At 48.0% G+C, this 24,372-nt stretch overlaps 1 protein-coding gene across 2 annotated transcripts in view; it reads left to right on the forward strand.

The window, feature by feature from the left end:
• SPPL2B (signal peptide peptidase like 2B) overlaps window positions 1-24,372 on the forward strand; it is a 99,082-nt gene that overhangs the window by 38,370 nt on the left and 36,340 nt on the right. For both annotated transcript variants that reach the window (XM_034755333.1, XM_034755334.1), the window contains exons 3-4: window positions 10,340-10,522; window positions 17,964-18,053. In XM_034755333.1, coding sequence (XP_034611224.1) covers window positions 10,340-10,522; window positions 17,964-18,053 — 273 coding nt within the window. The remainder of the gene's footprint in view (window positions 1-10,339; window positions 10,523-17,963; window positions 18,054-24,372) is intronic.

Here is a 24,372-nt window from a genome sequence, read left to right on the forward strand (position 1 = left end):
GATTATTTTTTCCAATTTTGCGCTTACCAACATTGAATTTTGTCTGCTTGTTTGTTCAGCAATGGCAACCATCTCATTTAGGTAATGCTTTCTTATATAGTCTCTTGTGATATAGTTCTCATTTCCTGTAGTCTTGAAGTTCTTGCTGCTTTCTTCCAGTCCTCTGAGCTGCACTAGTCAGTTATATTCGATCTGAGACCCCAAATTAAAATATTTGGTCAAAGCTTACTGTGGAGATTAGCAGGAAAGAGGATTTTAAAATTGTTATTAAAGTTAATGTTTGAAATTAACTTTAATAAAAAAATTTAATTACACTACTCTGCTTCTTTAGTGGTGTGGTTTCTTTGTCAGGGTAATAGCTTTCTTTCAGAAGGGTCTTTAATTCAGATTCTCATTGTTCTCAAGGACACTGAAAGTTACCCCATTCCACCTTGACACACTGCATTCACTCTTAATGTTGTCTGATTACAGGACATTGCACGTTGGCTCTTATATATAAGCCGGGGTGCCCAAATTAAGGGCTGCACTCGTCAGGAACCCGAGGGCTGCACACAATTTGCATAAAATGGGAAGATTGCATCCATCTTTTTCTTCAGTTTGAAAGTGTGGCTTCATGTAGACCGAGTCCCAGAATGCAGTACTCCACCTCGGACTGAGTGGGCTGCTTGGTTCAAGGAAGCATTGCATGCTGGGAGCTGTAGTCTGTGGGGAGAGCACAACTTGTAAGCAGGACTTTGTGACATTGATTGGGACATGCTTAAAAATTAATCACTTTATTCTGTGTTATACAGCTAAAATGGGTCCCAGTTCATTGCTATTGTCACACCTCACATGAGGGCCTAATGTCATTTTTTAAAAGTTTTGAGGCTAGTTGACTGAGGCTCAGTCCACAGAAGACTGAGATAGTGATGATGGAAACAACTAGTAAAAGTTTTCTGGGCCTTTTTGAGTGTGTCAGTCGAGTTTGTTGGCTTGTATAGCAACAGTGACGGGCATTTCAAGATTAGAGTATTGCACTATACTCTACATGGTGCTGCACCTTATCAGCCCTGAAGCTGGGGCAGAAGGTGGAAGATCTGCTTGTTAAGTGGTGTCTCACCATGGGTGCAAGAAACCAGTGCTTTGAAATCTATATTGGCTTCCCATGGGTTTCTGGAAGGAGTTAAGGTCCGTATGTTTTATTATATATCCTAATAGTCCCTAAATGGAATGTGGTCTGTCTACCTGAGACACTGCTCTCTGTATGTTACATTGCCACACTTTAAATCAGTGGAGATGCTTGTGCTATAGCTCCCTTGGTATAGAAGGAAGAGAGCTGCTTGGAGAGTGAGGCCCTTTCTCTGAGGGTGTCTTGACTTTTTGGAATTCACCCACCCACGTGGCCCATAATAGTCCAAATCTGTTGACCTTTAGTGCACACAATAAGGCTGTGGTTGTGGATCTGGATAAGAGTGTGAGGCGTTTTATTGGGGAGGTTAGGGTTTAGAGCAGTAGTCACCAACTCGTAGATCGCAATTGCAATCTCAGGCTGCTAAAAATCCGGTGGTGCAAGGCACGTCCCTGCCTGCCCTGGCCAGACGCCGCTCCCGGAAGCAGCCAGCACACCCCCATGGGGGGAGGAGCAAGTGGCTTTGTATGCTGCCCCTCTCTGCAGGCACCATCCCCGCAGCTCCCATTGGTCGCAGTTCCCCGTTCCCGGCCAATGGGAGCTGCGCGGGTGGTGCTTGCAGGCAGGAGCAGCACACAGAGACTCCTGCCCCCACAGGGGCGCGTTGGCCCCTTCCAGGAGTGGCGTGGGGCCGGGACAGGCAGGGAGCCCACAACCCAACCCCCAGCCCTGAGTCCCCTCCCAGACACAGCACCCCATACTCCCTCCTGCACCTCAACACTCTGCCCTAGCCCGGAGCCCCTTCCTACACCCAAACTCCCTCCCAGAGCCCGCACCCTCTCCTTCACCTCAACTCTCTGCCCCAGGCCAGAGCCCGCACCCTGCACCCTCTCCTGCACCCCAACACTCTGCCTCAGCCCAGAGCCTGCACCCTCTCCTGCACTCAAACTCCCTCCCAGAGCTTGCACCCCTCACCCCCTCCTGCACTCCAACCCTCTGCCCCAGACTCAGCCCAGAGCCCCCTCCCACACTCCGAACAGAGGGAGGGGGGATGGAGTGAGCGGGGCAGGGCTTTGGAGAAGGGATGTGGCCTTGGGGAAGGGATGGGGTAGATCCTGGGTTGCACTTAAATTCAAAAAGTGATCTTGAGCCTAAAAAGGTTGGAGACCACTGGTTTAGAGGTTGTCCATTGTCTGTGTGGAGAAAGGTCACCAGTTTTGTTACTGCTGGTCTTGTTTGAGTTAAATTGTATTTTTAATTATCCATGATGATACTTAAAACTGAAATAGGCATCCTTTTCTGTCTATGTCCATATATTGTATTCAGTGTTGGTGTAGCAGTGTCGGTCTCAGGATATTAGAGAGACAAGTTGGGTGAGGTAATATCTTTTATTGGACCAACTTCTGTTGATGAGAGACCATTTTTCAAGTTTACACTGAGCTCTTCTTCAGACCTGAAGAACTTGTCTCTCTATATCCATATGTTGAAATCCAAAATAAAAAATACATCTTTATGAGCAATATTACTTGCAATTTTCCAATCTTAAAATAAAGATAAGCAAATCTCATGCTTTTGGGCATTAAGATGATCATTATGCAGGTCAGAATAAAACCCATCTGGTCTAATCCCACCAGTGATTTGGTTGGAATAGTTTCCATTCTCTTATTGGATGACTTTTGCAAATGCTTGTGTACATGTTAAGTAGGGTGACCAGATGTCCCGATTTTGAGGCGTTTGTCCCACATCCCAACCGAAATAAGATATTTTGTTCTGGGCGTTTTTGGGGGGTTTTTTTTACTCACCTGTCTGGGTCTTCGGCGGCGGGTCCTTCAGTTGCTGACGGTCTTTGGCGGCATTTCGGCGGTGGCTGCTCTGTCTTTGGCGGCAAGGTTTATTACCCGCTGCCAACAGCTGCTACCATTAGTGTCCCTGGGCCGGAACCCAGAGTAGAGGGTGGGCCCGGGTTCCCCCCAACCCACCACTACAGGAACATCTCCTGGGAGGGGAAGTCAGGACAGGAGGCTAAACTGTTCTAAAACAAGCACCTAGGGACAACAGAGACTGTCGTGAGTAAAAACCTCACTTCTTCGGATGCCAAGAAGTGAGGTTTTTACTCACGAAAGCTTATGCCCAAATAAATCTGTTAGTCTTTAAGGTGCCACCAGACTCTGTTGTTTTTGTAGACACAGACTAACACGGCTACCCCCTGATACTTGACAACAGAGACTGTGGGAGTTCTCTCACTAACCTCCTTGCTGGCCTATGTTGAAAAGGGCTCAGTAGACTGTAACCCTGGCCCTAGAGAGAGAAGGGCTACGTGGAGGGTCACAGTGAGCCACTGAGGCTAGCATATACCGCCTAGAAGCACAGGACCCACTGGGGCTCTGCCACAGTGGGCACTAATGGAGCTACAAGATATGACCATGAGCAGATCAGAAGTGACTACAGGGCTATGGGAATGAGGTTGAAGGAGCTGGGAGCACAGGTTGTGTTCTCATTGATCCTTCTAGTCAAGGGTAGGGGTCTAGGCAGAGACTTATACATCCTGGAGGTAAATACATGGGTACCTGGATAGTGTCTCCAGGAGGACTTTGGTTTCCTCAACCATGGGATCTTGTTCTGAGAAGGTGGTCTGCTGAGATTAGGCCCACCTGTCAAGGAAGGGGAAGAGTATCTTTGGATACAGACTGGCAAGCTTAGTGAGGTGGCCTTTAAACTAGGTTCGATGGGGGCAGGAGACAAAAGCCCACAAGTAAATTCAAAATGTAGAGCCCCGTGGGTGCAGGGTCAGAATCTCTGGGGAACATGGGAAGTCGCAGCATGGATAAAAGGAGAGACAAGAGGGAATACAAAGGGGAAATCTAATGAACATCTTAGATGTCTGTATACTAATGCAAGAAGTATGGGGAATAACAGGAAGAACTAGTGAATAAAAACGTAAGAACGGTCATACTGGGTCAGACTAAAGGTCCATCTAGCCTAGTATCCTGCCTTCCGACAGTGACCAATGCTAGGTGTTTCAGAAGGAATGAACAGAACAGGTAATCATAAAGTGATCCATCCCGTCGCCCATTCCCATCTTCTGGCAAACAGAGGTTAGGGAAACCATCCCTGCCCATCCTGGCTAATAGCCATTGATGAACCTATCATCCATGAATTTATCTAGTTCTTTTCTGAACCCTGTTATAGTCTTGGCCTTCACAACATCCTCGGCAAGGCTGACTGTGCACTGTGTGAAGAAATACTTCCTTTTGTTTGTTTTAAACCTGCTGCTTATTAATTTCACTTGGTGACCCCTAGTTCTTATTGTATGAAAAGGAGTAAATAACACTTCCTTATTTACTTTCTCCACACCAGTCAGGATTTTATAGACCTCTATCATATTCCCCCTTAGTCGTCTCTTTTCCAAGTTGAAAAGTTCCAGTCTTTTTAATCTCCTTGTATGGAAACATCCAAAACACAGGACTTGGTAGTGATGGGGAACTTCTGCTACCCAGAACTTGTTGGGAAAATAACATAGCAAGGCACAGATTATCTAACAAGTTCTTGGAATGCATTGGAGACAATTTTTTATTACAGACGGTGGAGAAAACAACTAAGGGAGAGGCTATTCTGGATTTGATTCTGACAGGGAGGAACTAGCTGAGAATCTGAAGGTGGAAGGCAGCTTGGGTGAAGATGATCATGAAATGATAGAGTTTGTGGTTCTAAGGAATGGTAGGAGGGAAAACACCAGACTAAAGACCGTGGACTTCAAGAAGGCAGACTTTAGCAAACTGAGAGAATTGGTAGGTGAGAGCCCATTGGAAGCAAGTCTAATGGAAAAAGAGAGTTGGCAGTTTTTTAAAGAGGCATTATTAAGGGCACAAGAGCCTTTGTGTGTAGGAAAGATAGGAAGTATGGCAAGAGGCCACCCTCACTTAAACCAAGAGATGTTCTGTGACCCAAAACTCAAAAAAGAGTCATACAAGAAGTAGAAACTAGGTCAAATTATAAAGGATGTATGATGGGTGTGCACTCACCTCTCATGAGCGCCTCCTATTGATCAGGTGCGAACCTGCACTCACTCTTTCTCCCGGTGCCCCCTGTCGGTTGTTAACCTCATCAGGATTTCCAGTGGCTCAGCCCTCTGGCCAAGTCTCACACCGTCGAAAGCAGTGATCTTCAAACTGTGGGGCATCCCCCAGAGCTTCCTCCCTGGCGATCTTTATCCTCAGCAGTTCTCACTGACCCTGCCCTCCAGCCAGGTCACCTCTCGCGTTCATTCCCCTTCCAGTGGTAACAAAGTTCAACAAATGGTTGGCCCTCTCTAGGGTCTTCAACCTCGTCCTTGAGCCCTTTAAATTCTAGCCCCTTTCTTGGTGTTTCTAAACAACACCACTACTTCAATTGCTTGCTCATACTGATTCCAATTAATTGTGTGTGCACGCTGTGTGCACAGTGGCCGGAAGGTTTTTCCCCTAGCACCACTGGTTGGGTCCGCTGTGGAGCCCCCTGGAGTCGCGCCTTCATGGTGCTGCATATAGGGCCCTGCCAACCCGCCACCTCTCCAGTTCCTTCTTACCGCCAGTGACAATCATTGGGATGTTTTGTCTCTTGTCTTCACAAGCGATCCTCTAACATAGTTTCTCTGTAAATAGTTAAGATAGTGGGTTTTTTTTTTTTTTTAAGTTTTTATAGTTCGTTTAGCTATCTGAACTTGGGTTACTGTGTGGGGGAGAAGTTCTCTTCTCCCCCTACCCGCCATTTCCCCTTCCCCCTCCTCGGCATGCTTGGACACAGGGGTTTAAACCGTGTGGGGTTTGCTAAAAGCTTATGTCCAAGGGTGACCCACACACGGCTTGTCTAAAGTTCCTGGGGGAGTCCCATTGAACGGACAGGTGTAAAATTTGTAGGCGTTTTTGCCCCCACATGAAAAAAGAGAGGGCCCACAGGCTGAAGCTGCTGCTAATGGAAGCAGCTCTGTGCCCTCAGTCCAAGTTGAGCCCCATGGACACGGCGCCCGGCTCCTCGGTATTGACGCGCAGCACACTGGCTTTGATCTGGGACATGGCACCGAGGAAGGACTCTGGGGTCAGAGAACCTCGGCACCAGCACGCCTTAGCACCAAAGCCCACAGCGTGGGAGCAATAGCCGCACCGATCTGTCTCCTGTGCCAAGGAAGAAGCATAGGAAGATAGACAGGGAGCCGCAGAACGGGAGCCACCCAAGGGAGGGCGACCTGTTCTGGGCCACACCTCCCCTCCTGCTCAACAGCTGGCACTATCAACTCAGGCCAGCGGCAGGGGCCATTGAGTCTGGTACCACCAGAGGAGACCCGGGTGGAGGATTTGGATCTTCCCTCCACGCTGGAGACTTTCGATTCGGCCTGGGACCTTTATAACCTTCACCAGTCCGCACTCTCCCAATCAGGGTAAGAGTGCACTGGCCCCGAGGCTCCAGGCACCACAAAGGCCACTGCTGCAGTCCAAGGGCAAGCCTGCTATGACTTGGCACTGATCTCCATCTCCCCGGCACCAACAGATACGGTGCCTCCATGTGATCAGTGATCAGAGTCCTTGGAGTCCAAATCGGAGGCAGACTCCTGTGTGTCCCAGAGGAGCCGGCACCGTAGCTGCTGGCACTCTGACTGTGGGGATGACACAGACCTTTCCCCCCCGGTGCTGTGGCTGGCTCAATGGCAGGTAGCAGCCCAGATCCCGGCACAGTGGCCTTTCTGGACCCCATGGCCTTACCATCAGTCCCAGGGGTCCGTCTCTGGGCGCTCCTTCTTGGTTGCATCAGAGAGAAGGACTGCGTCCAGGGCCAGGGATCTCTCTCGGGCTTCAGCCACTGCTACGACTACTAGCACCACCACTAGTACCATGTCCGACACCAACAGCAGCACCGGCACTGGCACTGCGCCCGACACTGTGTCTACCATGGGCATTACAATCAACGCCGCGGAAGGCACCGTGGCCGGCGCCACGACCGGCACCGAGGGGACACCAATTTGGGGGTGGAGCCGCAGCAGTTAGAGTCAGATGGGCAGGAGGACCCTCCCTGGTTCGGGGTTCCTCATAGTCATCAGACGAGGCGGTGGTAGGCGCGTCCTCAGGGCCTCCCCCTCCCGACAGCAGGGCCCACCTTGAACTCTTGAGGTGTGTCGCTCAGAATTTTGGAATAAAGATGGAAGAGGTCACCGAGGTGTCAGGCCCAATGGTGGACATTTTATCCCCAGCAGGGCCCACCAGGGTGGTGTGACGTTGCACTCCATAATGTTCTATGGAAATACGCTTGAGTGTGAAAATAAGGTAACTGGAATATGCTTTATGCAAAAGGTCTCTTGTAAGTTATCATTACAAAGCTTATAATCTACTGAGTGTGTTCATCCTATTTGTTTGTATGTATCATTCTTGTATCTGAAGCTAGAAGTATGAAGTATAACTCTGAAGTCCTATTGTAATTATGCAAAGTGTGGGCCATTAATGGTGGTTTGGAAGCTTGATGGCTCCCATTGACTAGGACAATTGGTTGTAAATGGCTCTGTTTATTTGCAAACCTCCCTGGGTACTTGTGGGCCAGCCCTGGAAGAATGAAGTCTCACAGGACATGTGACCATGTCACAGGTTACCGGAATCCATCTTAAACCTGGTGCTTTTCCATTTAGAAGGAAGGGTGGGGATCCAGAGAGACAAAGGGTTCCCGCCTTGGGCCAAAGCTATAAAAGGGGGTGGAACAGAACAAAGGGGGCTGCCAGTCATGAGAAATCCCCTAGTTACCACCTAAGCTGGAACTAACAAGGACTGTACCAGGGGAAAGGATTGGGCCCAGACTAGGAAGAAGTGTAGTCTGTGAAAGAAGCTTATTGCAACATCTTTGAGGGTGAGATTTATCTGTATTCAGTTTCTTAATGTATTATGCTTAGACTTGCATATTTTGTTTTATTTTGCTTGGTAACTTATTTTGTTCTGTCTGTTATTACTTATAAAAAGTAGGATTTACTAAATAAAATCACTTTTGTTTAGTAGCAAACCCAGAGTAAGTGATTAATACCTGGGGGAGCAAACAGCTGTGCATATCTCTCTATCAGTATTCTAGAAGGCGGACAATTCATGAATTTACCCTGCATAAGCTTTATACAGAGTAAAACAGATTTATTTGGGGTTTGGATCCCATTGAAAACTGGGTGTCTGGCTGCTGGAGATAGGTAACCTGCCAAGTGGTTTTCAGTTAAAGCCGGCAGCTTTGGGGGCGTGGTTCAGACCTTGGTCTGTGTTGCAGCTGGCTAGCGTGTCTGACTCGGCAGGGCTCTGGAATCCCGAGTCATTAGGGAAAATGGGCTCAGAGGTGATTTCAGCACATCAGGTGACAGTCCCAAGGGGCTTTCTGTGACCAAACTCGTCACAGCTGGCTCTTCCCCGATTAAAACTATTCAGGAGAACACAAAGACCCTCTGGCAAATGCCGGCGCCTCGGGTCCCTACAGCTAACGGTGTCAATAGGAAATACTTTGTGCCTTCCAAGGGCTACGAATATTTGTTCACTCCTCACTCCCGCCAGACTTGGTGGTGGTTGTGGCTGTTAATGAGAGGGAGAGGCAAGGCAGCAGGAGCCTACCCCTTGAGCTAGTGACACAAAGAAACTGGACCTCTTTGGGAGGAAGATATACTCCACCAGATGGCTCAGCTTTGAATTGCAAACCAGCAGGCGATCCTGAGCCAATATAACTTTAAATCATGGGATGCAATGTCCAAATTCTTGGACCTTGTCCCACTGGACTCTAAGTCTGAATTCTCAGCTCTGGTGGATGAGGACTCGGTGTACTCTGCAACGCGAGCCATGTCCTCAGGCATTACAATGTGCCGTTGCTCCTGGCTGCAGGCCTCGGGCCTGCCCAGGGAGGTACAGCAGATAATCCAGGATCTCCTGTTTGAGGGCACTACACTATTCTCAGAAAAGACTGACTTGAGACTCCAAAGCTTAAGACTCCCGAGCCACTCTGAGATCACTGGGACTGCACACTCCTGCCACCCAGCATAAACAATTTTAGGCCTCAGCCCATGTCACGACCGTACCAGGGGCAGTCTTGACAGGACCATAATCACAGGCGACCCAGAAACCAAAACCGCCATTGCCCTAAGCAGACCTTTTTGAGGATGCGTCCAAAGGCAACATACCAACCTGTTAACCGGATCCTTCTTTCCCCTTTTCTGCACATCTATCCGATTTCTACCAGGCGTGGTCCCAAATCACCTCAGACCATTGAGTCCTTCACACAGTAGAAATTAGTTTTTATCCACCCTGAATTACAGGGAAAGTCTTGCTCAGGCCTTGAATCCCTGGGATGGAGCTTCAGTACAGATCCAATCATTGGATAATTTAGCTTCTTAGTTCTCAAAAGTCTGTACTGAGAATGTGCAGACTGAGATTTTTCAAAAGTTTACAATTTGTCCAAGTTTGGGCAAATTTGCATGGGAATGGTAAACAGCACAATGCTGACACCAGGCCGACCCCTTCCCCCTTGCAAAATGTCAGTTCCCTGCATCAAGCATGGTATTGCTAAGGTTTCTCAATAAAACAATTGTATGATTCTTTTTTTAACATTGGCAAAACATTTCTCCCCAGTCTTGTTCTTGGAAACAGCTGAACTATTTTAACTGTAACTTTCCAAAAAAAAATTCAGGCTGGGGCAGATGCTCACTTTGGAAAATTTCAGACCAAATTGTTAAAGATTGGCAAAGCTATAAACAACTGAAAATAGGGTCTTATAATATTAAGTGTTGGGCAATGTTAACTATAGGTGGTGCTAATAGTACTGTCTATAATACAAGATAAGATGGGCAGCATGTCAGAGTTCATGCTACTGTGAGAACTCTGACTTTCGTTTCCTGACTTGAATGTTCAAAGTAACCTTGACATCATTCTAATACAGGTGCTCCCCAACTTTTTAGTTTAGGGAATTTTTTCTATAAATGCGGATTTGCGTAAATCGGGTTTGCATAATCCGGGGGGAGCGTCTGTATAAGTGTTGTGTTTTATTACAACTTAAATTCAGATATTTGTGCCTGTTCCTTAGATCCTGGAGTTGTGTGGTGGTGGGGTGGATTGTTTGTATGTTTGTTTGTTTTTGTACATGGCAATTCTTGCTTAATATAAAGAAATTAAAAGTGATATTTTTTTCCTATAGTTTCTGCTCTTGGTTTTTCAACTAGTGATTCTTACTTTTCAACTAATGTTTCTTCCTCTCCAGTCCCTCTTGCCGCTTCAGGATCAAACAGCGTCTGTCTTGTGTTCTCCTTCTGATGTACCAGATGGGGGATTTCATAACAGAATCCCTATGGTGATGCGGGGGAACTGCACCTTCTATGAGAAAGTCAGGCTTGCTCAGATCAATGGAGCCCGGGGGTTACTGATTGTCAGTAGAGAGAAACTGGTGAGTATATTCCTAATTATTGTCTGCAGTACTGATGTATCTCTGATGTTAGTCTTGGTTATAAAACTTTATTTTTCATCTAGACTTTATTCTTGATAAGCTGCATTGTCTCAGTGCTTCCCAGAGTTGCTATTTTTACCTTATTTACTTTTGGGTTTTCTGACCTGGCAAGTTTCTTCCTAGAATTCATGTCTCTCTGTGGACATGTGATGACTCAGCCTGCAGTATTTTGCACCTGTACGAGGGGCTGTGAAGCTGATATAAAGTTACTCGTGTTCTTAGCCAACAGAAAAATATATGTTCATTCTGATATACTGCCTGAATAATTGCTATTTTGTGAGTAATTTTGTTAAATTTTTCTATTTGTGGCATTTAATATTTATTAATGAAGCCAGAGGTTTTACTCACACAAGTCCCATTGGGAACCATCATGACTTGTGTATATGTAATGCCCCTGCGTGAAGTCTTGTCTATCATTAAAAACTTGGCTAAAACAGTGAAACCAGCTCCTTGGACCTCAACAAAATATTAGTTCTGTGTTGTGACTTAGCATTCAAAAGATTAATCCAATGAAATATACAGCAGTATGGCTTCTGTTTAATGAAATCTGAGTGTCAGCACTGGAAATACATGTCTCTCATAGAATCATATGCCAGACGTGGACCAGATGTTGCATGAAGATTGGTTCTTCTTTGAGTGCTTGCTCATGTCAATTTCAATTAGGTGTGTGCGCGCCGCCTGCAGTCGCCAGAAGGTTTTTCCCCTAGCAGTACTCATCGGGTTGGTTATGGAGCCCCATGGAGTCGTGCATTCATGGCGCCACATATAGGGCGCTGCCGACACACCACCTCTCCAGTTCCTTCTTACCGCCAGTGACGGTCGTTGGAGCGTTTCTTCTGTCGTCCAAACATGCAATCCTCTAGTTTGCTTGTTGTACATATATTTCTGTAAATAGTTAAAAATAGTTTTTCAATATTAGTTTAGACTAGTTGAACCCTTGTTACCAGGGGTTTTCCCCCCGTTTCCCTTCCCTCTCCCTGGGCTGGGGTATGCCTCGGTCCCAGGGATTTAAATCATGTGGGGCCTGCCAGAAGCCGATGCCAAAGGGCGACCTACACACGGCTTGTCTGAAGTGCCTGGGAGAGTCCCATCAAACGGACAGGTGCAAAATTTGTAAGAATTTCCACCCCGGAACCAAGAAGGAAAGGGACCACAGGCTGAAGCTGCTGCTGACGGAAGCAGCTCTGTGGCCACAGCCAGAATCAAGCCCCATGGACACAGCACTGGGCTCTTCGGCATTGGTGTGCAGCGCACCAGCTCCAATCCAGGACGTGGCACTGAGGAAGGATGCTGGGGTCAGACACCCTAGGCACTGGCACTCCCCGACACTGAACACTGCTTCCCGGGTGGAATCACAGCACTGCTTTCAGTCATCTGTGCCACAAAAGAAGATGGACAGGGCACTCCCCCTCTCGAGCGTCAGAGTGTGAGCCACCTAAAGGAGTGCAACCTCTGCCAGGCCACTCCTCCCCACATGCACAGCAGCTGGCACAGTCGATTCCGGGCCCACAGCGGGGCCTGTCAAGTCCGGTGCCTCTTGAGAAGGGCCAAGTGGAGGACGTAGACCTTCTCTCCATGCTGGAGACCTTCGAGTTGGACAGGGATGTCCTAGCCCTGACGGCTCTGCACTCTCCTGACCAATGTGAGAGGGCACCGGTCCCGAAGCCCCCGGCACTGGTGCAGTCCAGGGGGAAAGCAGGAATGATGCGGCACTGCTCTCCATCTCCCCAGCACTGACGGGCACGGCGCCATCTTGGTCACCACGTTTGAACTCCTCGGAGTCCAATTCTGAGGCAGGCTCCTATGCGTCCCGAAGGAGCTGGCACAGGAGTTGGCGAAACTCTGACTGTGAATATGGTACAGATTTTCCCTCCGGTGCCATGGCCAGTGCAATGGCAGGTGCCAGCGCAAATGCCGGCGCAGTGGCCTTTTTGGACCCCATGGGCGTACCATCAGTCACAGGGGTCCATCTCCAGGCACTCCTTGGTTGCATCTGAGGGAAGGGCTGTGTCCAGGACTAGGGTCCCCCTCACGGATGGGGGCAGCGGCAGACAACAGAGGCTGCTTTGCGGAGCCAGACGGGCAGGAGGAACCTTCCCTAGCATGGGCCTGCTCATCATCTTCACCCGACGAGATGGTAGCAGGAACCTCCTCAGGCCCTCCCCCACCTGACAGCAGAGCCCACCTGCAACTCTTGAGGCAGGTGGCTCAGAATCTGGGCATCCAGATAGAGGAGGTCACCAAAGTGTCAGACGTGGTGGTGCCCATTTTATCCCCGTTGGGCCCCACCAGGGTGGCACTTCCCCCGAACTTTGTGGCAAACTCCTACCTCTCTGACTCCCACAGTGAAGGGGGTCAAAAGAAAATATTTCATGCCCTCCAAGGGTTACAAATACCTATTTTCTCATCCCCCGCCAGACTCAGTGGTGGTGGCGGTGTTTAACACGAGGGAGAGGCAAGGGCAGCAGGAGCCTACTCCTCGAGCTAAGGACTGGAAGACTCTGGATCTCTTCGGGAGGAAGATATACTCCAGCAGAGGGCTCCAGCTTTGCATCACAAATCAGCAGGCGATCCTTAGCCACTACAATTTTAAATCGTGGGATGCAATGTCCAAATTTTTGGACCTTTTCCTGGTGTGTTCCAAGTCCAAATTTTTGGCCCTGGTGGATGAGGGTAAGGCTGTGGCCAGGACATCACTGCAGGCCGCACTGAACTCAGCAGACTTGGGCACTCGCACCATGTCCTCAGGCATTGCAATGTGACGTTGCTCCTGGCTGCATGACTCGGGCCTCCCCACAGAGGCCCAACAAACTATACAAGATCTCCCATTCAAAGGTGCCATGTTGTTCTGAGAGAAAACAGACTCGAAGCTGCATAGCTTGAAAGACTCCCGAGTCACTCTGAGATCTCTGGGGCTGCACACGCCAACCACCCAGTGTAGACACAGGCTATGCCCTGGCGGTGTCAGGACCACAATTGCAGGCAGGGCAGAAATCACAACCAGTGTCGCCAGCCCCAACCCCCGAACACCCAAGCGTCTGGGTCGTCCAGGCAACCACTGGGCCCCAGGCAGGCCTTCTGAAGATGTGCCCGGGGGTGACATACCAACCCAAGTACTACATCCTTCTTTCCCCTTTTTGGCACGTCTATCACATTTCTACCAGGCATGGTCCCAAATCACCTCGTACTGTTGGGTCCTTCGCCCAGTAGAAATGGGATAGTTTCTCCAATTCTCCTCATCCCCTCCACCCTCTTCAGGAACCCTTATCACGAGTAACTCCTTGTACAGGAGATACGATCCCTCCTATTGTCACGAGCTATAAAGGAGGTTCCACTGGAGCTCAGAGGCAAGGGATTCTACTCCCAATATTTCCTAATACCGAAAGCAAAGGGGAGCCTCAGTCCCATCTTGGACCTGGGCAACCTCAACAGGTTCATGAAGAAACTAAAGTTTTGTATGATCTCTTTGGCCACCATTATCCTATTCCTGGATCCAGGAGATTGGTACGCCATCCTTGACTTGAAGGACGCATACTTCCACATTTCGATAATCCCACTTCAGAGGCACTTCCTAAGGTTTGTAGTGGTGGACACACACTACCAATTCGCAGTACTCCCATTTGGCCGGTCATCGGCATCTTGGGTGTTCACCAAATGCATGTCAGTCATGGCCGCCTTCCTGTGGAAAAGTCAAGTTCAGGTATTTCCATACCTCGACGACTGGTTAGTGAAGGGCCATTTCAGGACACAAGTGGATCAACCGGTCAGCCTGATAAGATCACTTTCGACACCCTGGGCCTCCTGTTAAACACTCAAAAGTCAACACTCACCCCTACTTGGAGAATAGAGTTCATAGGGGTGGTGCTAGACTTGAGGCAGGCCAGAGCGTTCCTACATCAGTCCCACTTTCAGGTTATACACAACATCATACAAGACCTCAGATGGCTTCGTACAGCCATGGCAAGGAATTGCTTGAAACTCCTTGGGCACGGCGTCCTGCATGTGTGTGGCACAACACGCGAGGCTCAGACTCACAACCTCTCCAGGCTTGGCTAGCATCCGGGTATCAACTGAGCAGACACAGCCTAGATGGTAGTCACACTTTCACTGTGGGTTCTCAAGTCTCTTCAGTGATGGCTCGACCCCCAAATGGTATGTGCAGGGGTCGCCTTCTCCAAACCACACCCCTCGTTGTGTCTGGTCACCGACCATTTGGCAATGAGGTGGGGAGTGCACCACAGAGAGCACAGAATTCAGGGCCTCTGGTCTCCAGAGGAACTGTTGCTTCACATCAATGTCAGGGAGCTGAGAGCAGTTCGTCTGCTGTGTCAGACTTTTCGGCCTCATCTGGAGGGCAGATGCATATCAGTCCTGATGGACAATACAACAGTGATGTTTTAGATCAACAGACAGGGAGAGCACACTCCTCTCCCCTATGTCAGGAAGCCCTCAAGCTCTGGGAGTTCTGCATAGGACGCTTCCAAGAGTATTGAATGTGCTATCTCCCCGGGTCTCAGAATGACCTAGCGGACCATCTCAGCAGATCTTTTCACAATCCAGAGTGGTCCATTTGCCCAGACATAATAAGCAATATCTTCCAACGATGGGGAGTTTCCCCAGATCTGTCTGTTCGCCACAAGGGGCAACAGGAAGTGCCTGCAATTCTGCTCCTTCCTGAACCACAGCCTGGGCTTGTTGGCAGACTCGTTTCTTCTTCCATGGAAAGGTCACCTCTTCTACACATTCCCTCCTATCCCACTCGTTCACAAGGTCCTCCTCAAAATCCACAGGGACAGAGCCTCGGTGATCCTGGTAGCACCAGCCTGTCCATGTCAGCATTGATACACCATGCTACTGGAGCTATCAGTGCATATGCCAATCACTCTGCCATTAGTTCCAGACATCACTCAACATCACGGCCAGCTCCAGCATCCCAAATTCGAATCTCTCCACCTCATGGCTTGGAAGCTGCGTGGTTGAATCCACTGGACCTCTCATGCTCAGACCCCATGAAGGAGATTCTTCTGGACAGCAGAAAACCATCGACCAGGACTACCTACTTAGCCAAGTGGAAGAGATTCTCGATTTGGTGTTCGCAGAGCCGTATCCCTCCAATACAATCTCCCATTTCCTTTATCGTGGACTACCTACTAAAGTTGAAACAGCAGGGCTTGTCACATTCGTCAGTAAAGGTTCACCTGGCCGCCATCTCAGCTTTCCACCCAGGAGAGGTGGGCCGCTCCGTCTTCGCTAGCCCGATGGTGCAACGTTTTCTTAAAGGACTAGACAGGCTATATCCTCAAATCCATTGGCCAACCCCGGCTTGGGACCTTAACCTGGTGCTTTCGTGGATGATAGAGCCTCTGTTTGAGCTCTTAGCGACATGCTCGCTGCTCTCTCTTTATAAAGTGGCTTTCTTAGTCGCAATAACTTCAGTCAGGAGGGTGTCTGAGCTGAAGGCCCCTCACATCTCACCCTCCCTATACCATCTTTTACAAGGACAAGGTGCAGCTTCGGCCTCACCCATCGTTCCTCCCGAAGGTGGTCTCAAATTTCCATACCAGCCAAGACATATTTCTTCCAGTCTTTTTCCTGAAGCCAACAGTCCCAAACAGAGGCTTCACTACCTAGATGTTTGGTGGGCATTGGCTTTTTATATTAAACAAACAAAGCCGTTCCACAAGTTGAAGCAGCTGTTTGTCATGGAGGCGGACAGGGTGAAGGGTCTCCTGGTATCCTCCCAAAGGATATCATCATGGATCATGTCCTATATCCAGGCATGCTACGACCTGGCAAAGGTTCCTGCCCCTGCACTGATGGTGCATTTCACCAGAGCTCAGGCTTCCTCGGCGGCCTTCCTGGCCCAGGTCCTGATTCAGGAGATCTGTAGAGCAGCAAAGTGGTCCTCAGTTCACACCTTCACTTCCCATTATGCTATCATCCATTATGCCAGGAATGATGCAACATTCGGCAGAGCGGTGCTTCAATCAGCGATTCCATGAACTCCGACCCCACCTCCTAGGTAAGGCTTGGGAGTCACCTAATTGGAATCGACATGAGCAAGCACTCGAAGGAAAAATGGTTACCTACCTTTCGTAACTGTTGTTCTTCGAGATGTGTTGCTCATGTCCATTCCAAACCCACCTGCCTTCCCCTCTGTCAGAGTAATCCAGCAAGAAGGAACTGGAAAGGTGGTGGGTTGGCAGGGCCCTATATGCAGCGCCATGAAGGCGCAACTCCAGGGGGCTCCACAGCCGACCCAACTACTAGGGGAAAAACTTTCCGGTGACTGTGCACGTGGCATGCACACACCTAATTGGAATGGACCTAAGCAACACATCACAAAGAGCAACAATTATGAAAGTTAAGTAACTGTTTTTTGTTGCCTTTTTCTGCTATGCCCTTTAGGGGCTGATATCTGTCTGGTTGCAGACCTATTGGAGTGTGACATTGTTAGGGGTGCCTTGACATCTTTTTTCAGTTTTTTGAGTTAAACTATAAAAACAAATCCTTTTAATATTGGATATGACCAGAGAATGTCATCACAATGTGGACGTGAATCCAGGGTAGTTGTCCCTTGTGTCATCAGAAAGTTAAATTGAATCTGACATCACCATGCAAAATTTCTTGGAGCTTAATGCTATCCTTTTGGGGAAATGCTGATACACATTTTTATTGTTTAAAGCAATATGTTAACCTGAGTGCTGGTTCTTAAAATCTCACTATAAAATGTCATTTTGGAAATATATTTTGCATTTCCAGTCAAATAAACATCTGTTGTTTTCAGAGGCCTTTGTGAGACATGGCTGTTTGTAATCTTGCCCAAGCAAATTTAATAATGAAGGATTAATCAGCTCTATAGTTGATTTGAGGAGCAGGGAGTCTGTAGGTGCTTTTGTAAGATAAATAACGTTATTCTTTGATAGATAATGATTTGCAAGTCTTTGTAATGGATCTTTTCTGTTCTGGTAAATATATTGTGATACTAAGGTCAGGATGTAGCCATCTTTTGCATACATAAAACAGCACATGATCCTAAATTGTATTATTTTTATCTACTATGAGGGAAAGGTTTATTAATCTACTTCTCCTGCCTATGCAGAATGGATGTTGGTTTGAGATACTGATGTCTCATACACAGACTGAAGGACACTAGAACAGATTCACATTATTATGGACAGTAAAGTGGCCTCTTGTAACTTTTACTGTTGTTTTGTGTTAGTCATTCGATTTATTTTCTGCATAATCCTCATTTTGTTATAATCCCAAATGTTAATATGTCTTGTTCCTTTCAAAAACTTTTCAAATGATTAGAAATAGACCTTTATCTCTACTAAAGAAATACAGCCAGCTCTACAAAGACTTCTGTTCTGACTTTCAGGCTCCCCCAAAAGGTAACTGGAGTCAATATGAAGAGATTGATATTCCTGTGGCTTTGCTCAGCTACACTGACATGTTAGCTATTGGAAAGGTAAGCACAATTTATATGGAATAATTTCACATATACCATCTGAAGCATGTCATGCCAATAGCAGTGTGTTTGCAGGGCATTTTAGAAGCTTTTTAAGATGGGCACTTTTCTCAATGAGTGAATGGTTACTGTAAGCATATTTTTTTCTGTCTTAAGTATACACAAAAATGAAATTCTCTACAGAGAGGCTTATGGTGTAATGAGATGGTGTGATTTAGAATGCTTTGGTGCTTGACACAAATACCATGAATACGTAAAACCATCACCTTGTTCTCAAATATTTTTAATAAGGTTTTGAGTCAACGGGCTTATCTACACGGGAGATTCAGTCCACGCTAAGTCGAGGTACTCTGGTATGAAAATACCTGCATACACACAATGTAATTCATTAGTGCGCCCCAACTCTGCATTTATTGCAAACTCTGAACTCCTCTTTCAAAGTGTGCTAAGTTTGATACAAGTTGAGTTAGTGTGGTCAGTTCATGTGCACACAATGCTGCTGCACACTACTTTGGCAGTCCTCCACTGCGGGCATCCGTTACTGACCTGTGTGTTTACCTGTGTGCCTTCCACTGCTCTGGGGTCAAGTTGACTGGATGTCCCCTCCCCCTAACTAAAATTTGGCATGTGCCAGAATGGGTCCATTTGCTCCTTGATTCCTATATATTGGCACTGCAGCAATATCATTCCAGCAGCCTTTACAACATGCCTTAAGCAGCCGCTTGGAGCCGTACTGAGACCCTAGATCTCCTCACCATCTGGGGAGAAGTATTGGTGGAGCAGCTTCTTGGGGCAGCCAATAGAATAAAGATGTGTTTGTGGACATTGCTGGTCAGAGGTCTGCAAGTGGTCCAATTGGATTGCTGACCAGTGCCAGATAAAGAGCCAGCAGCTTATGCTAAAACCAGGGATGCCAGGAAACAGACTGGCCATGGAAATATAACCTGTCCATTTTTTGAGGAGCTGCACAGGATTTTGAGTAGTTGCACCACTACTGAACCCAAGGAAGCTGTGGACCCTGCATTTCCCTCTCCCATGGGTAAGCAGCATGAGTCATCAGAGGAGGAGAATGAGGAGGGCAGAGAAGAGCTCTCCCTGGAAAGCCAGAATTAGAACTTAATCCTGAGGGTGAGCATGTAGAAGCCATCCTGATTCTCAGCAGGAAACCCAGCCTGGGACTCAGGAGGCAGAGTGTTATGCTTATAAGAAGCACATGGGATCTTTTTCAGGGGAAAAGGTAATAAGACGCATTTATTGAAGATACAACAATTAGCATATGCATTCAATCACACCACACACACACACACACACACACACACACTGTCCTGTTACAGTTACCAGTCCAGAGTCTGGATCAACCTAGTGGCCAGCTAGGTTGATCACCGATAGGGAGAAGCCGGGTTCTGTCAGTCACGACACAATGCTCCAGGAACGTCTGGGCAGTACGAACCCAAAGTCTCATGGCAAGGCACCCTGTTTATATAGTGATTTTCCTTCATTGGGACCAATGAATTTTGCACTGTCATGCTGTAATCAATTGTTGACGAGTGCTTGTTTTATTAAATTGTCCTTCTCATCCTTTGTTGTTCTTTCATCAAGACTCTCAGGGAGTTACTCCATGCTGGTTTTGATCACAGCTATCTTGTCCCCATTGATAGGTACCTGTCTCATCTTTAGAGTCGTCAATTTGCCCTCCTCTGACATTTCAATAGGGGTGTGTTGCAGCCTCTTGGCGCCTTTCCATCTGTCTCCAGTTCCTCCCTAGACCATCTGGTTCAGCGATGGCCTTCACACTTCTCTCTTAACACACACATTCCTCATTCACACACAAAACAAAATTAATTTACACAACATTTTGATCAGGAACATCAAGTTGCAATGCAAAAGAAAACAATCGTGGCATTCTTTTACTATTTTAAAATGCTAAACCTACAACAAATTGGTGACCCTGAAAGGTCTGTCACTGCCTTGAAATCAGCACAGACACAAATTCTGGTTGATATATCTCTACCAGTGGCCCATTAGGCCATTCCTTTCTGCTATTCAAAAAGGGTGGCTGGCAGGACATGATCAAATCATATACCAATACATTTAATACATGCTACATTATTATTCTTTATTCTTCATTCTAAATTATATAAAATACAAACATAAAATCCTCCTACTACAAGACATGCGTCTGACGAAGTGGGTATTCACCCACGAAAGCTTATGCTCAAATACATCTGTTAGTCTTTAAGGTGCCACAGGACTCTTTGTTGCTTTTTACTACTACAAGAGCCTCTCAAGGGACTCTTGGTATATATCTGCCTTTCATAGAATCATAGAATATCAGGGTTGGAAGGGACCTCAGGAGGTCATCTAGTCCAACCCCCTGCTCAAAGCAGGACCAATTCCCAACTAAATCATCCCAGTCAGGGCTTTGTCAAGCCGGGCCTTAAAAACCTCCAAGGAAGGAGACTCCACCACCTCCCTAGGTAACGCATTCCAGTGCTTCACCACCCTCCTAGTGAAATAGTGTTTCCTAATATTCAACCTAGACCTCCCCCACTGCAACTTGAGACCATTGCTCTTTGTTCTGTCATCTGCCACCATTGAGAACAGCCAAGCTCTATCCTCTTTGGAACCCCCCTTCAGGTAGTTGAAGGCTGCTATCAAATCCCCCCCTCATTCTTCTCTTCTGGAGACTAAACAATCCCAGTTCCCTCAGTCTCTCCTCATAAGTCATGTGCTCCGGACCCCTAATCATTTTTCTTGCCCTCCGCTGGACTCTTTCCAATTTTTCCACATCCTTCTTGTAGTGTGGGGCCCAAAACTGGACATAGTACTCCAGATGAGGCCTCACCAATGTCGAATAAAGGGGAACGATCATGTTCCTCGATCTACTGGCAGTGCCCCTACTTATACAGCCCAGAATGCCGTTAGCCTTCTTGGCAACAAGAGCACACTGTTGACTCATATCCAGCTTCTCATCCACTGTGACCCCTAGGTCCTTTTCTGCAGAACTGCTACCTAGCCATTCGGTCCCTAGTCTGTAGCAGTGCATGGGATTCTTCCTTCCTAAGTGCAGGACTCTGCACTTGTCCTTGTTGAACCTCATCAGGTTTTTTTCGGCCCAATCCTCTAATTTGTCTAGGTCCCTCTGTATCCGATCCCTACCCTTCAGTGTATCTACCACGCCTCCTAGTTTAGTGTCATCTGCAAACGTGCTGAGAGTGCAGTCCACGCCATCTTCCAGATAATTAATAAAGATATTAAACAAAACAGACCCCAAGACCGACCCTTGGGGCACTCCGCTTGAAACCGGCTGCCAACTAGACACGGAGCCATTGATCACTACCCATTGAGCCCGACGATCTAGCCAGCTTTCTATCCTCCTTACTGCCCATACTTCTTTAACTTGCTGGCAAGAATACTGTGGGAGACCGTATCAAAAGCTTTGCTAAGGTCAAGGAATAACACATCCACTGCTTTCCCCTCATCATCCACAGAGCCAGTTATCTCCTCATAGAAGGCAATTAGGTTAGTCAGGCATGACTTCCCCTTGGTGAATCCATGCTGACTGTTCCTGATTACTTTCCTCTCCTCTAAGTGTTTCATAATTGATTCCTTTACAATTTATTATTGCACTATACTTGTCATGGAGATAAGGGTAACATAAAATCCCTCCTGGGAAGCTGTACTAAATCACTTTACCTATAAGGGGTTAAGAAGCTCAAATAACCTAGTTGTCACCTGACCAGAAGGGCCAATGTGTTAGGGTTCCTGTTATTAACAGGAATAAAACTACCTCTTAGCATAGGGAAAATTCACAAGCTAAAACAAAAGATAATCTAACGCATTTCCTTGCCTTACTTACAATTTTTGTAATCTTAGATGGGTCATTTCAGGTATGTTTTCAGGGGATGTTGTCCCTGCCTGGTCTCTCTCTCTGTCCAGAGAGGGAACAACAAAGAGAGCACAAACAATCCCCCCCGCCCCCGAGTTGAAAGTATCTTCTTTCCTCATTGGTCAGGTGCCAACTAGGTTATTTCAGCTTCTTAACCCCATACAGCTAAAGCGATTTAGTAAAGCTTCCCAGGAGGGATTTTGTTACCTTTATCTCTATGTTTATGACAGTACTGCTGTGCTAACTTCTGTTCTTCAAGTAGTGTCCCTATGGGTGCTCCACTTCACCTGCACATGCGCCTCTTGAGTACTTGGTTGGAGGCTTTCAGCTATCAGTGTCCATTCGGCCCGCACGTGCACCCTAAGCCTCTTTGTGCCAGACACCGAAACTTTATAGGGGTGCATGGGCAAACCACCTTCCTTCTCAACTGCATTGGCCGGAAACGGAGCCTTAGTGTGTCCACCTTGAGCATGCTTCAGCCTTTCTATTTTTCCTGAGTGTTAAGGTATTTAGTGTAGTGGTTGTTAGTTGTGAGTTTAGTTTGATTGTATAGGTAGTGAGGGGGTTGTTTGTTCTCTTCTCCCTTTTCCCTCTGGTAAACTTGTTTTCCTGGCAGGGCATGCCGGCTCGCTAGGCTTCAAACACTGCCTCTCCTGCTGAGAGGCTATAGCTGTAAGCAATGGCCACTCTAAGTGCATCCATTGCTTGGGGGAGTCCCACATCTCCCAGAAGAGGAACACGGAGACTCTCACCAAAGAGCCCACTCCAAAAAGGACTAGGTCCTGGACCAAGTCTGTGGTCTCAGAGAGTACCGTTGAGGCCAAGGACTCCTCCACTGATACTCTTCCAAGGAGAAGACATAGCTCTGTTAGGGCCCCGGTACCCTCTACCAGCAAAGAGAGCAAGCGTAGGGCATGTCGAGTTTGGCCCAGCCATTGGTACCTATGTGTCCGGCCCAGTTTTCAGTACCGATGCAGTCTATCCAACTGCCAACACCAGTGCATTCGGCATCTTCAGCACTGAACAAACAATAATGCCCCACCTTCAGCTGAGGTGCATTCATCGTTGGAACAGTTGGCTTCAGTTGGTACAGGATTCCTTCTCGGTACCTCAGGACTTCTGATACTCTAAGGATCTTTAGGTATCAAATGAACCAGAGTCTCTGCTTTTTATGGTACCGAGCACCTTTCAGTATCAAGACCCCGGTCTCCGGGTTACTGTCCTCCATCACCGTAGGAGACGCATCCATTTTCAGCAGGTGCCCCGACATGGGATGATGTGGAGGAGGAAGAAGACTCTCATTCGGTCCCCTCTGTTTCAGTCAGGGATTCACCAACATACCCCTTCAGGAATCCCTTTCCGGCTAGTCAGAAGGAGGATAGTACTGATCACCAAGGGTGATATAACCAACCCTGTATGCCACCTTCCCTTCCATATGGACCACAATGACCGTATTGGGACTGCTGGGTGGCCTATCGACAACAGTTTGCCAGACCACCAGTACCATCTCATAGGGAGATCAAGGTTTTGCACCTCCCTCTCGCCAACCAGTCCCCACATTGGAGACATTTGAGGAACAGGAGGCTAGGACAGATGAGGAGGCCACCCCTGAAACTGCCATCTCATCTTCATTGCTGGATGAGGCAGTCATGCCTCCATCATCTTCTATGGCTGAGGAGTTTCCACCCCAACCCTTCCAAAAAAAGTAAACAGAGAATTGGAGGTTGTATTTTAGATTGGAGAGGGAAAATGACAGGGAGCTAGCCACAGACAGTGTTGCAGTGGCCAGAGACATGCAGAGACAACTCCTGGAGACAATACAGAAAGAGAATACTCTGCTGTGGTGCATGCTACAAGCTGGCACACAGACAATACAGTGCCCTTAACCAGGACCCGGCCATGTTCTGCAGCCCCTGGACAATACAGGGTTCTGGGAACACCAGCATATGTTCCCCCACTGAGCCCCCACAGCCATGGTCCCCCCTGCCATTCCCCTCCCTGGCCCAAACTCAGGGGAGTGAGGACAATTGCACTTGGGAGCCTAGCTCTTTTGAGCCATCTAATGTAGGGTTAGCATACGTCCGGTTTTTCCCGGACACGTCCGGCTTTTCGGCACTCAAACCCCCGTCCAGGGGGAATTGCCAAAATGCCGAACATGTCCGGGAAAATGCCGGCCAGGCACTTCCCCTCCCGCGGCGGCTGTGCTCCTCCCCTGACTCTTCGGCTCTGTTTAAGAGCCGAGCTGCCCGAGCGCTATGGGCTTCAGGCAGCCCCCATGCCTCCGGACCCGGCACCCCCGGCCGGGCACTTCCCCTCCCGGACTCCGGGGTCCGGAGGCATGGGGGCTGCCCGAAGCCGGTAGCGTTGGGGCAGCTCGGTTCTTAAACAGAGCCGAAGAGTCAGGGGAGGAGCAGAGCCTCCGGCCGCGGC

This window comes from Trachemys scripta, chromosome 22, assembly GCF_013100865.1.
Source record: "Trachemys scripta elegans isolate TJP31775 chromosome 22, CAS_Tse_1.0, whole genome shotgun sequence".
NCBI classification, from domain to species: Eukaryota; Metazoa; Chordata; order Testudines; family Emydidae; genus Trachemys; species Trachemys scripta.